Source organism: Eumetopias jubatus, unplaced genomic scaffold, assembly GCF_037043125.1.
Source record: "Eumetopias jubatus isolate StellerSeaLion01/CBP00866 unplaced genomic scaffold, mEumJub1_p1.0 scaffold_10, whole genome shotgun sequence".
NCBI classification, from domain to species: Eukaryota; Metazoa; Chordata; class Mammalia; order Carnivora; family Otariidae; genus Eumetopias; species Eumetopias jubatus.
This window is the reverse complement of record NW_028274816.1, coordinates 29,965,123-29,979,930: the sequence shown is the minus strand read 5'-3', so window position 1 is coordinate 29,979,930 and position 14,808 is coordinate 29,965,123. Positions and strand designations below refer to the sequence as shown.

The 14,808-nt window shown below is 47.2% G+C and overlaps 1 protein-coding gene and 1 long non-coding RNA gene across 3 annotated transcripts in view; one reads left to right on the top strand and one right to left on the bottom strand.

The window, feature by feature from the left end:
* Positions 1-14,458, top strand: part of ADAMTS18 (ADAM metallopeptidase with thrombospondin type 1 motif 18) — a 148,531-nt gene extending 134,073 nt beyond the window's left edge. For both annotated transcript variants that reach the window (XM_028094743.2, XM_088027154.1), the window contains 5 exons: positions 1,568-1,772; positions 4,538-4,723; positions 6,107-6,319; positions 8,464-8,611; positions 14,343-14,458. In XM_028094743.2, the coding sequence (XP_027950544.1) occupies positions 1,568-1,772; positions 4,538-4,723; positions 6,107-6,319; positions 8,464-8,611; positions 14,343-14,458 (868 nt within the window). The remainder of the gene's footprint in view (positions 1-1,567; positions 1,773-4,537; positions 4,724-6,106; positions 6,320-8,463; positions 8,612-14,342) is intronic.
* LOC114201846 (uncharacterized) lies at positions 7,496-10,024 on the bottom strand. Its single transcript, XR_003607711.2, has 3 exons — positions 9,032-10,024; positions 8,403-8,599; positions 7,496-7,766 (listed from the first exon to the last, which is right to left on the bottom strand). It is a non-coding gene; the product is annotated as an uncharacterized LOC114201846 (long non-coding RNA).
* Positions 14,459-14,808: the final 350 nt, after the last annotated feature.

The following is a 14,808-nucleotide window of genomic DNA, read 5'->3' as shown; positions in this document are numbered from 1 at the left end:
ACAAGCATGTTGTATGCACCTACTGGATGCCAGCCTTGGGCTGACAGTGTGGATCCAGAGAACTTGTACTTCGTGCCACCAGTGAACTCACAATCAAGGGGAAAAGAGGGGTGTGTAAGGAAGTAATTGAGAGGTGGTGAGATATGTGCTATGAAGAGGGCATGTACAAAAAAGCAGGGGGCCGGAAATGGACAGTGTAGGAGCTGGGCTCTGAGGTGGGGTTGCTAGGGACTGAGGACAGATGGGGAGTAAGCCTGGAGCCCAAGGATGCAGAACCATGCCTGGCATGCCAAAGGGCTACCTGGTGTGCTCTTTCTGTACTTTAACAGATTCAACATACTTGTTGAATGAATTGGTTAGACAAAATGCCATCTTTATAGGAAAATGGTGAAATCAATCATCTCATAAATATGTTTCCTTTACATCTTACAAGACACAAATAATTACACAAATAAGGAATTATTCTATTTTATATTCTTTTTCTTTAAAAGAATATGAATTATGCAGTGTTTTAGAACAACATCATCTAGAACTCATGTGCCACGTTCTCTGGACGAAAGGAAAGGTTTTTAACTTCACACATCAGGCTGGTGGGGGAAACCAGGGGAGAAAATTACAGGACTGGTAAAGGTGGCAGAAATGCAAACGTAAAACAAAAAATGTATTTGGTCTCAGGTCTTATTTCTTGAAATGAGATTTAGACTACTGGTAAACCAGTCTTAGACATTGCTCCTACGACTGAAATGCGTAAGGTCATCTCTGGGGGATCTTTATGCCAGGCCTTCCAATCCTAGGTTATCAGTTGGTCAAACGCAGTCGTTGGAAAGGATTAGTAGGTTCATTCACATGCACACCAAGTCTCAGAACACCTTGAAAAATGTGGTCTGGCAATCCTTCCATAAAGAATGTGAGGTTGTATCTCTAATTCATCCATGAAGTTGAAGAATAACCAGAATAGTTGGGGGAACTGCCTCCTTAGAAATAGTTTCTGTAAGACCACTGCTGAAGGGGCCGTTCCCTCCTGCAGGCATGTGTGATGCGTGTGCACCCCCCTCCTCTCCCATTGATCATTCTTCCCTCAGTCTCATTACCGTACTTTGTATTAACATCTATTATAGCAATCATCCCATAGTATTGTCCTTATTTGTTCACATATCCACCTCATCACTGTGTTGTAGGCTCCTTAATGGAAAGAACATTGCCTCGTCCATTTTTCCAACCCCGATGCCTAGGAGAGTCCATGGCACAAAACGAAGATCCCAGTAGATTTGGCCAAATGAATGAATCGCTCAGGTTTCCAAATGGCACATATTTCTTCCCTTGCAGAGAGCAGGAATGTGTTTTTGCCCAGAACTGTGTGCTGATTAAATGTGACTCCCTCGCACTGGACCCCATTCACATAGGCTTTGAAACCCATAGACAAATAGTTGCTAGGAATCGCCCTTATTGGTTCTAAAATCAATACAAGGCTTTCATCAGGTGCTTAAAGCTTATACAGTAACTGCTTTGGAAGGGATGATGCAAATCCTCAGCCTCACTGGAAGTAATTCTGGTTTTTCACTGCAAGCTGGAAGCCGGGCGAATGGAGTGTGTGCAGCCGGTCGTGTGCGGGGGGCCAGCAGAGCAGGAAGATCCAGTGTGTCCAGAAGAAGCCCTTCCAGAAGGAGGAAGCGGTGTTGCATTCTCTCTGCCCAGTGAGCACACCCACACAGGTGCAAGCCTGCAACAGCCATGCCTGCCCACCGGAATGGAGCCTTGGACCCTGGTCTCAGGTAACTGGGCAAGACTTGGAGTCATGAGCCTTGTTCCTTCTGGACAAAGACGGTGGCAAAAACGGGTGGTGTCCTTGCTCTCCATGAGGCACTCAGCTATTGATGCTTTCCCGGGAATCACACTGAGTTAATGTGACGAGGCATTTTAATTTGTAATTTTTGTGATTTTTATGCAACCTGCAAATTGGAAACCCCTGCATCACAGCTCAGAGTCTTCCTTTGAAGTCTAGAAAGTAGAGTTTGGGGGCCATTGAGGCTAGATTCACGAGCCCAGCTAGGAAGGATTTGAGTGTCAGTGGATTGGCAGACGAAAGGGCTACTGAATTCTCTAAAGCAAATAGAAAACACAAATACAAAAAGTGGCGTAGGAAGGATATTCAACTCTTGCTTCAGGGGAAAGAGCCGTGGTGTTGGAGGGATCCAGAGGGGAGTCGGGTATAAAGTTTCCTAGCATCACAAACTCCCAGTGAAAGGTAGAAAGTTATAAAGTCAGAAGAGGCACAGACCTACCCGCCATTCACAGCCCTGAGGTGCTCAGCGGGGGCTGGGTTTGTCAAAGGTCCTCTCAGGTGGTGTCTGGAAGCTTTTCACTGTCCCAACATGGAGGAATGACGCTATGGGCATCTGTTGGGTAGAGATAAACATCCTACAGTGTCAGGGACGGCTCCCTGAAACAGAGATTTATCTGGTCCAAGACGTGCTGACGGTGAGAATTCTGCTCTGTGGTAGCGCAGCCTCTGCTAAACCACGGAGGTCAAGCCAGTTTCATGGAATCATCAAAAAGAGGCAGGGGTTCCATCACCTGAGCTGTGAAGCCAGGGAGAAGTCCGCGATCACATTTCTGCCATGCTTTCCTTTAGGGGACATTATCCTGGAGCATTGATTTCTGATTAAGGATCGCAGTGTACTGCCACGTCCCCAGTGGAGTTCAGATCAAAGCTTTTTTTTAAATTATAGGACATGAGATTTTTTTTTTTTTTTAATGTTACAACTCTGGTAGGGGAATAAGGAGCTAGCAGTGGGAAAGGGTATCTTTGACATGCATTGGTATGCTTTAAAATGAAGGAACATAATTTATAGCAGAAGATCAATCTAAATAGGATATGGTGTTATGTCCGGTCTCTTTTTCTGCAAGTAAGGAGGTACACTTTACAAGAGGAAAATTCAAAGGGCTGTTTTAGCCAAATGTGTGTGGTAGGCATGGGGAAAAGATTTGGGGGGCCGAGCAGTTCCAAATGTGACCTCATGAAAAGGAGCTTTGGTTCAGAGTTTGCCCCAAATTTGACATGGAAATATTTTAAGAGAGTATTTTATGTCCTTGGTTTTTTGTTTCGTTGTTTACTAAGACCAAATGTGTCCTTTTGGGAACATCTTCCTGACAAATTTGAAAAGAGTCCCTCAAACTTTGTTACCTCAACCTATTCTTCCCTTAGAGACCATGTCTCTGAAAACCTTTGGGAAGCAATTTTAAAATGACTCATCATTCTTAAATAATAATTTAAAAAACAGGGGAAAAAACCAGCAAAACATAAAATAAGAATTCTCCTGAAGAAGGGTCAACCATTTGGAAATTTTGAATGTGAATGAATGATGGTATGCTTTAGCGGTACCTCTCCCCACTTGATACCAGACAAACTTGTCCGCCCATCTTCACTACGTAACGTCTGTTTGATCTTGGTCAAGTTCTCTAAGCTCCGAGTCTCAGATGGCCCTTCTGGAGAACTGGAAAGTAGCAGTGGTCTCAGAGCGTTGGTAGAAGGTTGTGGATACAAGTCAGCAGGCATGCCTCATCACATGGAAGGCATTACAGAAATGTTCTCTGCTGCTGTGGTTTGCAGATTATGATAATATCATCCCCATCATCCCTCTCCCTTAAGGATGTGAAGAGCCAGAAGTCATGTTGATCCTTGGAGGAGGCTTGGAATTGTGCCCAGATGTTTGCATGTTGACAAAGAGCCAAGGCAAGAGGGGCACCTCTCATAAGGCTCCCGTCTGCTCAGAAACCAAGGCCGGGAGGGGACGTGTCCCTTGAGGGCAGATCCAGACCGGGAGCCTACAGCTTCCAAGCTACCTGACAAGTTTTTAACTACTCATCTGAAAGCGAGGAGACGCTCCTCTCCCTGCCCCGCCCCCAATCTGTTTCACGGAGTTCTTGGGAAAGGCAAGAAAGTAAGACTGCAGGAGTGGCCCATCAAGCAGGTTCATTTACAGACATTCACCAAGTACTTCTTTCTTTCTTCCCCTATAGTTAGCACAGAGCCCACCCCCCAGGCAGCAGATGGGTAGGAACAAGAATTGGACACCCTGCACCCATTTTTATCAATGTCACGGTCTCTTGCTATTTTATGTGTGCATCTATTTCTATTATACTTCCTGTCAGACGCACAATAATCCTCCTTAGCCAAGTGCCCAGACCAATTCAGGCTCGTGTCAGAGAGCAAGCCACCGTTACACCCAAAAAGCAGGCCCGGTACCATTCTCCCAGTAATCATGGGTGCTGTGGAGAGAGAACCTCATCTTCGGACCTGGGCAACCAGCAGCCCTTGGGCATTCAGATGTTGAAGGTGAAATGCTAACCTGCATTTAAGGCCTCTGGAGAGAGGAAAGGTTTCTCCTACTGAGTGTAAGGGATTTTACTGGGCATTTGGTTTTAAAGCTTAAATATAGTTTGTCGACTACCTCATTAATAAGTTTTCAGCATTCACCTGAAGAAAATCATTTGAAACTAGCATGCACATGACTTTTTCCCCCCCCTCCATTTCCAGTGTTCCAAGAGCTGTGGGCGAGGGGTGAGGAAGCGTGAAGTCCTGTGCAAAAGCTCCCCCACGGCAGAGAATGTCCCAGAGACCCTGTGCTCCAGCATCCCGAGGCCAGAGTCCCAGGAGGGCTGTGTGCTAGGACGATGCCCCAAAAACACCCGGCTGCAGTGGGTTGTGTCTTCCTGGAGTGAGGTAGGAGTTGCGAGTTTGTACTGCTGGCTTGTGTGTTTGAATGCTCAGGTCACCCACCAGCCCCCAGAGGCTCACACCTCCTCTTTGTTCCACACACAGAGCAGGTGCCTACTAATTATCTTTCCTTCCCTCCGAACTCTTCATCAAACCCTGACGAAGCACCCATCGCACTGAGCGGGCCCGTGCCTGGGTGTGAAGGTGCACAACTCCACCCTGTGCGTGCGCATGGCAGCACGGGTAGGGGGTGCAGAGTGTTGCAGTGGGGGTCTGTAATGCCATGAGTAGAGCTCAGGGTCCCCCAGCCCTGCCACCAGGGGGAGTCTTTGTCAGGAGAGACTTTCCGGGGAGTGTGAGTCTGAAGGATGGGCAAGAATTGGGCAAGGGTGGGGTTGGGGGAAGGTTGTTTCAGACGGAAGGAGGGCGAGGGGAAAGAAGGTGAACACAACCAATACAGTGGGGTGAGGGGGTGGTAGAAACCAAAAACCTCATCAGGGCCCCTGTGTTGGGGCCACTTAGCACCTAGAACAATCCACCGTAAAGCAGGCAGCCCCCCAGACAGGCAAGGCTTGCCCACCGGGAGATGCTGTGATTGGAACAAAAGAGGAGTGTTCCAGGGGTGGAGAGAAGCAGAATCTTCTCGAGTTCCTAAGGGGGCCATTGTCACCTTCGGGCATATGTGGGTGGAGGGGAGAGGGACCCGTAAAGATGGCTCCTGGATTTCTGGCTTGGGAAACTCGGGTGCATGCACAGCCAGAGGAAATGTGAGAAAAGGAGCCCAGCCTGAAGTCTGTCCCAGTAACTGATGGGAAGGGTTCTCTGCTCTGGAGGAGATCGCAGTGCTGGGAGGAAGACAGAGGCCGGCCCGCAGAAACAGGTCAATAGTGGGGACGGTGCGGTGCAGGGGAGGCAGGGCTTCTAGCCCAGCAGCCCCTGGGTCTGGCCGTCCGTGTCCTTTTATTCCATCTAAATGATAAGTAACCCACATAGCAATGCGTCCACCTCTCTTCCCAACCATTTTCTTTGAGATGTTATAGCCTAACGGCTAAATGCACAGGTGAATCAGATTTACCTCCATTATTCACTCGGGGTGTGACCTTGAGCTAGCCGCTTACCCCAGCAGAGCCTCACTGCTGGACAGCGCCTCATTTTGCCTCATTTCATGGTGCTGACAAGCTCTGAGATGCTGGGACAGTTAATCGAATTCTCCTTTCGTTTCTTCGCGGTAGCATGAGGGACATGGCTGCCTTGCCTTTAGGATTCTTGAGTACCTGTGGTTCACCTGCAATGATCCCATTCCGAGAATTTCACTTGGATGGTTGCATCTGCTCAGCAGACTTGACTGTGGAGCTCTGCACGCCTAACGCCCCCCTTCTTGGCTCCTAGTGTTCAATGACCTGCGGTTTGGGTGTGAGGAAGAGGGAGATGAAATGCAGCGAGAAACCCTTCCAGGGAAAGCTCATCACTTTCCCGGAGCGAAGGTGCCGCAATATTAAGAAACCAAACCTGGAGTTGGAAGAAACCTGCCAGCGAGGGGCTTGTCCCGCCCGGCCGGGCTTCAGCGTGGCAGCGGGATGGTATCCATCACCATGGCAACAGGTGAGCACCCTCAGATTTCTGTGAGATTCTCAGGCCGGGGGCAGCCCACCAGCGCCTGCTGTGGGGGACCCGTCCAAATGGAAAGACCGGAAGCTCAGGTCCGGAAGGCCAAACGACTTGCGATCTTTGGCCAGCTCCACCACCTGTGTGGCCCTGGGCTGCTTCCCTCATCTGTGAGCTTCAGCTTTTACAGCTAGAAAATCAGGATGATAATGTCTCAAAGAGCTGATTTTTTTTTCATGAGCACCTAAGATAATATAAAGCACTTAGACCAGGCTGGTCACATGGTACCAAATATTCACTCTTGCTTCTGCTCTCAAAATCCCCACGAGAGTCTTGTATTTTACCCACATTGCTCATAGTCTTGACTCCTGTGGTTTTTATGTCATGTTGCTGAATGATGTAATAATGCATTTGTTGAAACTGCCTTGTTCGTGGGTACGTTTGTCCCTATTTCGTAGAGGAAGCAGGGAAAGCTCAGAGTTGGTCACTTCAGGTAAGGAACCCCCCACCACCAGCTCTTAAACCCACTAGGTGTTTGAGGCACCCTTTTTCTCAGAAGACTGGGGCAAAATTTTGGTTTCACTGGTTTGGTTCTGATTGGCTGGGTTGGTGTGTGAAGCAAAGTCTGAGAGAGAAGTTGTGTTGTGGTCCTTTCCAACCAGCAGATGTCAGAACTCGCTGCCCACCCCATCATTAAACACAGGGGCTGGGTGGGGGCATGTGCAAGCACAAATGTAGCTCTGTAGATTTGTGTCCACGTCAGTACACGTACATACACACAATGTGGAACGTGTGTATTTATGTGTCTGTATACACCGATGCGTGCCTATGTATTTGTAAGTACACCGACATACACATGTATATATATCATGCGTGTGTGTGCCTGTGTGTATTGGGGAGGATCTGAGAACTAAAGCGTGAGGAAAAGCAAAGGAAACTAGTATGATTGTGTATCTCTAATTGGCTACACGCTATTTACATCACTATGGACTTCTTTTTCAAATTTTATCACTGTCTTTTTTTAAGAGGTTTGGAAATTGCTTCATTTTAAGGCTATTTAGGTCAGGTATCAGCAAACAATTGCCAGCAGGCCAAATTTGCGCCCCCCAAGTCCCGCCTATTTTTTTGTAAATAAAGTTTTATTAAAACAGAGCCATGCTCTTTGGTCTACATATCGCCCAGGGCTGCTTCTGTGCTTCAAAAGGCAGACTTGAGTGGTTGCAATAAACATACGTGGCCCACAAACCTGAAAATATTTACTATCTTGCCCTTTACAGAAAAAGTTTGCCAATTCCTGGTTTAGATGATAACAGTCCTACAGCTGTAATACCTGTAGTTCTTGGCATTAAATCCAAAACTCATGTGTTTTCCATCCCCGCATATTTTTTCCTCCCAAATACCAGTCCATATAATGATGCTTGTCCAAGATGAACACTTCACCTATCTGCAATAAGAAAAATAAGATTTATGTAGTGAATTTTTAAAAGCAAAACAAAAAATAATCAATGTAAAGGGCTTTTTTTCCTGATATTTCATTTATTCTTTTGTTATGAAATATCTTTATGTGTCTGGAAAAAATACAGTTGATAGTCCTTGTTAGTCATCTATTTTTTTTTTTTTTTGATTGAACAGCGAAATCATTGACTTCTAGGAAGCACCACACCCACTGTGCCAACTCAGAATTTGGCCAGGCACCGAGGGTGGGATTCCAAAGCTGTCTCGGAAGTATTATTTCTTCCCTGCCCTAATTCTGAAGCATCCCCCGCCCCCCACAACTGCATCTGCAGAGATTATCTGGAATTCTTTAAATACTGTGATGATTTGTTTGGCGTCCTTATGGCAGCTTCTGTATTTCTGGAAGCTCTCTTCTTTATGAGTTCACTGAAATGGAGACACTCTCTCTGGGGCGAGATAGATAGCATTCACCTAAGACCCCCTTCTAATCCGATCACATGGCTGTTGTGTATTAGACTGTGGACGTGAGCACACATGCCGGGCTCTGGCCAATCCCTGCTTCATCAACAGGGCACCCGGGTCATGGCATGAAGCCTGGAGATCCCTTCTGTATGACATCACTGACCTCCAAAAGGACAACCTCCAGTTGAGTGTTGCTGACTCCTAGCTCTTTCCCTTTTCTGCAGTGCACGGTGACCTGCGGAGGGGGTGTCCAGACCCGCTCAGTCCACTGTGTTCAGCAGGGCCGGCCTTCCTCAGGCTGTCTGCTCCATCAGAAACCTCCAGTGCTGCGAGCCTGTAATACAAACTTCTGTCCTGCTCCTGAAAAGAGAGGTAATGTGCCCCCCACACCAGTTAGTTTTACTAGTCTTCAGAGAATTTTTCAAAAACCTGTTTTTGAATTTTTCAAAATCCTGTTTGGTTGTACAGTTGATTCCTTGCAACAACTCCAGGGGGTGCCATTCACACCACTGTGTGAACCGTGCTCTGCACAGGTGTACAAGGCACAAATCAGGGGTGGTTTCTGCTCAAAATGATCTTCTTGTTTGCACACCTATGCAGGGAACATTTTATTCTATGGTAAGGCTTGTTAGCCATTAATTCTTATTTGAAAGGGGGAAATAGTCATTTTGCAAGTCCATTTTTTAACACTGTTTTAGTTAAATAAGATAATGAAAAAGTAACCACCATGTGCCAGAGATTACACTCATCAGCGGGAATGCAGGCATGAAGGGGAATTGTCCCGGAACTCACATTTTAATTGGGGAGGCAGGTAAGTTGCAGTCAGTCCGTGAATGTACATCGTCCCAGGACCACAACCTTATGTGTTTCCTGAGTTACAGGCCATTCTAACAAAGTGTAGCATGTGCTGATGGGAAAATGGGAAATCGAATTATCTGAGTGAACTACACTGTGTTTCACTAGCCCAGCTTACTTCAAAGTAATCTGACCAACACACCAGGAAAAGTCTGCTCCCCCTAATCAGATTTCCTTGTGCTAAAGATTTATGTTCCACCATGTACCTGCTGCATTTTCTTTTCATCCAAGCACGGCTTCTCCAAGACTGTTTCATTTCTTACCCTGTGCTTTCCAATCTGTGGTGAATCAGATTCAGGACTTTGACTCACTGGCTCTCCTTGTCCCTAGCACTTCACGTGTCTAAATTGTTGCCCTTGTTTATCTGCATCTTAGAGCCGTAGCTCCAGGTTCTGGGCAGGGGTTTTCCCTCCTCTTCCCCCTCTCCTTCCTTATCTGAGGCTTGCACGAGATAAGAGAACTAGTAATACAGCCGCTGCTCAGAGCCACATCACTTACAAGGCAAAGCTGGAATTCTCCAAACCTGCAGCCTTTTTTGGCAGAAAGCTTATGGGGGAAGAAATACACATTTTGAGCAAGTGGTCATGTACCTGCAAACTGTCTCCTCCTTTCTTCCCCCTTGGTGACTTCTCCTTCCCCCCTTCAGTCAGATGGCCCCACATGCCACGAATCAGAAGTACAGTCCCCCTAGGTACTTTGAGACAGGCTTAAGGACAATGGCCGACCATGAAAATTGCTCAGCTGTATCTCCTGGGTAGGAGCGCTAGGTGGGGAGAGCCAAGACACATGTTACATCCAAAATGGGGAGGGGAGGCCCCTTGGTGTTACTATTTTGTTCATCCAGCACCCCGCCTGGCACACCGTAGATGCTCAATACGTGTTAAGTGGAAGACTGTGTGTGAAGTACCTTGAGGTTCTTTACTTCCTTCAAAGCCAGGTCACTACGCACCTGCCGTATATCCCTAGCATTCTTCTAGAGATAAAAGAACAAGGCAATATCCTTTTCTTAAGCTACAAGGAGTCAGTGTCTCAGAGGAGGAGGAAGATACGACAACAGATATGAGTGGTGGAGTGTTACCAGGGTTATAATGGAGGGCAGTTCTCCATGGGTTGCAGGGAGGGGGCCGGTGAAAGACGGTGGTATGAGAAAGGGTTATTAGAAGAAGGATGTCTTTCCGTGCCTCTTGAGTAAGGTCTCGTTTATGAAGAGGAGTAAAGTAAGGCAGATATGAAAGACAAGCCTGCGTATTTCTTCTTGGCCAAAATGGGGCCTATGGTTTTTACAAGTTGGAGGCCTCCTCCCACTTCTCCCGTTCCCATCCCAAATGCAGGGGGAGTGGCCTGCCCAAATTACTGCTGGCTTAGTCTTCCTTCTTAGATCCTTGGCAGGGTGACCACAGGTGGAATTGGAGTGTGTTTTCTAAGACTGGGGTTTCTACAAGCATTAGTGGGCAATAAGCAAACCCCTGGTGCCTTAGGGAGGAGCTCTTGGAATGTTCTGAGACTCCCGTGATTGGCCCATGGCCAGGCTTTTGAGGCACCGTCTTCCCGGCCAAGAGCTGAAAGAAGACAGTTCTGCCCAGATTGGCATCATCCTGTCCTGCAGGACAGCCACGTGGGTGTGCCATCCCTCAGACCCCCACCCATGCTGGAAACCAGTCTAGGGCCCTCACTTGATGCCATCATCACTGTGGGATGCTTTACCTGGGTCTTCATCGGATCTCCACTTTGGGAGAACATCCTATGAGCCAGCATTGTGCGTATTTTATGTGTAAACCTTCCTCAGAATAGAGGGAGGCCTCGGGCAGTGACATCCCTCATCACTGTATTGCGACTGGTTGTTGACATAGTCGCAAAGAAGCCTGGGTTGCAGCCTAGTGGGATTCAGTGGGGGATGAGCAGCACCCAATATGAGTTAAGTTTACTCCTCATGGAATCTCACATCCTCACATGGAGAGGGGGCGGGATGGGCAGTATTGTACAGCGGGAGGAGCAAGCACTCTGACGTCACCAAAAGGATTTGAGTCCACATGCTGCCATTTACTGGTTTGCGGCCATGGGCACGCTTTTGAACTATTTATAAAATGGAGAAATAATGCTTACCTGAAAAGATCATTGAGAGCTAAGTCAGATGCTTCAATTTTTCCACATTTAGTACTTACCGTGAACTAGGAACTGTTCTGGTGTCTGTAGATAGAACAGTGAACAAAATGCACAAAGTTTCCACTTTATATCTGGGAACAAAGAAGCCAATCAAATAACATACAATGTCAGATAATAAAGTAGAAAATAAAACCAAAGCGGGGTATAGAGAATGAGAATGAGGGATGGAGACAGGGGTGGGAAAACTGGTTCAGACAGACTAGTCAGGCAAGGATGATGTGATATTTAAACAGGGACCTAAAGATGACCTAAAGGAAGGTGAGCTGTGTGTATGTATCTCGAAGGAGAGTGTTCCTGGCAGGGGCAACAGCACATGCAAAGGCCCTGAGGTGGGAATGTGTGAATCTGATCAAGGAACAGCAAGACACCTGGAGTCAGATGTCTAAAGTGGACAGGGGTTAGGTGATTAGCTGAAGCTGGTCCTGGAGCCGTTTTCAGTCTTTGTAAGGACGTAAGATTTAACTCTGAGTGAGGTGGAAGCTGATGGAGAGCTTGGAGCAGAGGGGCAGTGGGATTGGACTTGTGGGAAGATCCCCGGCAGTTACACAGAGAAGAGTGTAGGGGCCCAGAGCGGCAGGAGGATTTGTCCACTCTTGGTTGGGAGGAGGTTCCCTCAGAGCAGCGGCCATGGCGGGAGAGGCTGGGTGCTGGTATATTCTGAAAGTTGAGCTCATGTGTAATATTTGTCATTTGTTTGCACGCAGGATGTGAGGCAAAGAAAGAGGACACCAAGGTCATCCTCAATAGCGCACATAAAATACGTGACTGACGACAGATGCTCAAATCACCAGCTGTTAGTAATCATTAGAATAACCATAACCAAACACAGTGCTCATCTTGATGGCACAGTGATACACCTCCCTTCTCCTTCCTGACTTAAAGTTTGCTCATAGCAGAAGCTGCAGAAGCCAGCTGAAATCCCATTCTTAACGCAAAAGGAGTAAGTGTTGCTAGAGCAGCACAGTTAGGACCATGGTTTCAGTGATCTGTTTTTATCCTGATGCAGTATCTCCACTGCATCAATAGGACAATCCCTGCAATTTAAATAGAAACTGATTCAGACGTACAATCTGATTGATTAGGCTACGTGCTAATTGGCTGGGAGAGAAGACCCTGTACAAGTATAAAAAATAATTGAAGATGAAAATATAGATATATAGATACATAGGCAAACAGTTTAGACGGGTGTTCATCTCACGTCTGACTTGTATCTTCTCCTGGGGCCCCACCCCTGCCCCCATGATGGTCCACATCAGTACACCTTCTTCTGGATGCTCGGGGCAAGAAGCTGATCATCATTACTGATTGTTCTTTTCTCTCTCATACCTTTACCAACCTGTTAGGAAGTTCTCTAGACTATATCCAGGAGTTATTGAAAAGAAAAAAGAATGATCTTAGTTCACCTTTCTACCCAAGGTGAGACGTTGTAGGTTTCATATTGGTTGTTTCAGCCATGAGGGTTCCAGGGAAACTTATTTTTTCAACAAATATTTCTTGAGCAGCTACTTTGTGACAGGCATTAAGCCTGAAAACAGTAGGCGAAACCTCTGCTCTCAAGGATTTTCCATTCTAGAGAGGAGCCAGACAGTAGGCAGCACAGAATAGGATGAGTGCTGATAGACCCAAGGTAGAAGAATAAAGCAGGGTGGGGAGTAGGGAGCAGGGAGTGTTTTCTGGGAGGCCACAGAGCACACTGCTTGTATGGGGGAGTGTGGGAAGGCCCTACTCTCAGTGACCTTCGAGCAGAGACTTAAAAGAAGGGATCTGGATGTCTGGGGGAAGCTACAGTATGCCTGGCATGTTAGGGCATCTGCCAGGGGTCCCACGTGGGGGAGGGGATGAGAGGAGGAAGATGAGGTCAAACAGAAGTGGGGGAACCAGATCCTAGGGCCTTGTCGGCCTCTGTAAGGACTAACCCTTTCACTCTGGGTGGATGGAGGGGCCAAAGGGAGAGTTTGGGGCTGAGACATGACATGAACTGGCTTATCTGTTCAAAGGATCAGTGGGGGTACTCTGAGATGGGTGGGGTGCTGTATTTTAGGCGGAAGAACCAAGGCAGGGGAAGGAACTGCAGGCAATTCTGAATCACAAAGAGGCAGGATTCAAATCGATAGGAGAGCTGAGAGCCTGGCATGCCGTGTCCAAGGGCACAGAGCAGAGCTACTTAAGGATAATTTTGGAAGGGGGTGGGTGGGGTGCCTGTGGGCCATAGGGGGCATTGGGCAAGGTGAAGGTAAAGTGACTTTTGAGCCTTGCATAGAGGAAGGGGAAAACACTTCCCACCCTGAATGAGAAGACTTATTCATGTGGACGGTAGACCATAAATTACTTTTGAAGTCAAAATTCCTTGAGAATCCAGTAAAATGGCTAAGGCCCTGACTCCTGAAATGTGCACTGAGGTTTTTATAAAGAAAATCTTACATACAATTTCACATGCCTTCTCTGTCTAGTGAGGCCCTTCTGGGTGAGAATCCCTGATGTACAATGTTCTGCTTCCAGTCCATAATCCCATCTGTCAACAAAAGAAGTCAGGACTGGTGTTGACTTAAATTCACTCAGTTGCAAATTGGCTAGGAGATTTATTTAAATCGACCTGGAGTATTGCAGCTGGGCATCAAATGCAGGTGTGCTGACTCCCGATATCTTAGGTCTCCTGTTCCCCAAAGTAAGGTTCCGTGGACCAAGCAGCAGCAACAGCACCTTAGCTCTCACTCCAGACCCTCTGAATCAGAAGCAGTGGTTTATCAAGATTCCCCACGGGATTCCTCGCATGCTATGCTAGGGAAGCAAGATGGTGGCTCCCAGGCTATTGGGAGGATCAGACATGAATCTCTGGCTGGATCTGACATTTTCTTTTAACATCCACTTTCCCCCCTCCCTTTAACATTTAGCTAAGGATCTTAATCCCTTTTGATGTCTTAATCCTGCATCCCCAACCCTCCCAACAAAGTCCTAGTGTGTAAGGAGCAGAACAACTCAGAGGCACAAGGCAGGTGCATCCAAGGTCTTTGACCCGGAGGCTCTCACCTTAAGAAAAAGGCTAAGCTTCCTCCTAAGGGGTGAAATATTTTTTCTCTCACTGCAGAGGATCCATCCTGTGTAGATTTCTTCAGCTGGTGTCACCTAGTTCCTCAACATGGTGTCTGCAACCACAAATTTTATGGTCAACAGTGCTGCAAGTCATGCACGAGGAAGAGCTGATCTAGACACCCTCCCCAACACCCGAGGGCCAGGCTGTTCCCTCTTGCCTCTGGAGAGACCAGCGATGATTCACACTGAAAGCTAAACCCTGCAGACCCGCCATGCACTGCAGCAGAATCTGTGGAGCTGGCTCTCGAGGACAGACAGGCTCCCTTATCCACTTCCCCAAAGCACATGGTACTCCGAAGCACTTGAAAATGGGAAGCGAGCACAAAATGGACTTCCAAAAGAAAAGACAAAATAACTTTGATTTGCACTGTTACAACGAAAGAAGTGATGAATCACACTGACAGACATCACATTTTCATTTTGACAAAGTGAGAATCTGGTCAATGTTGGGAGAGACTCCC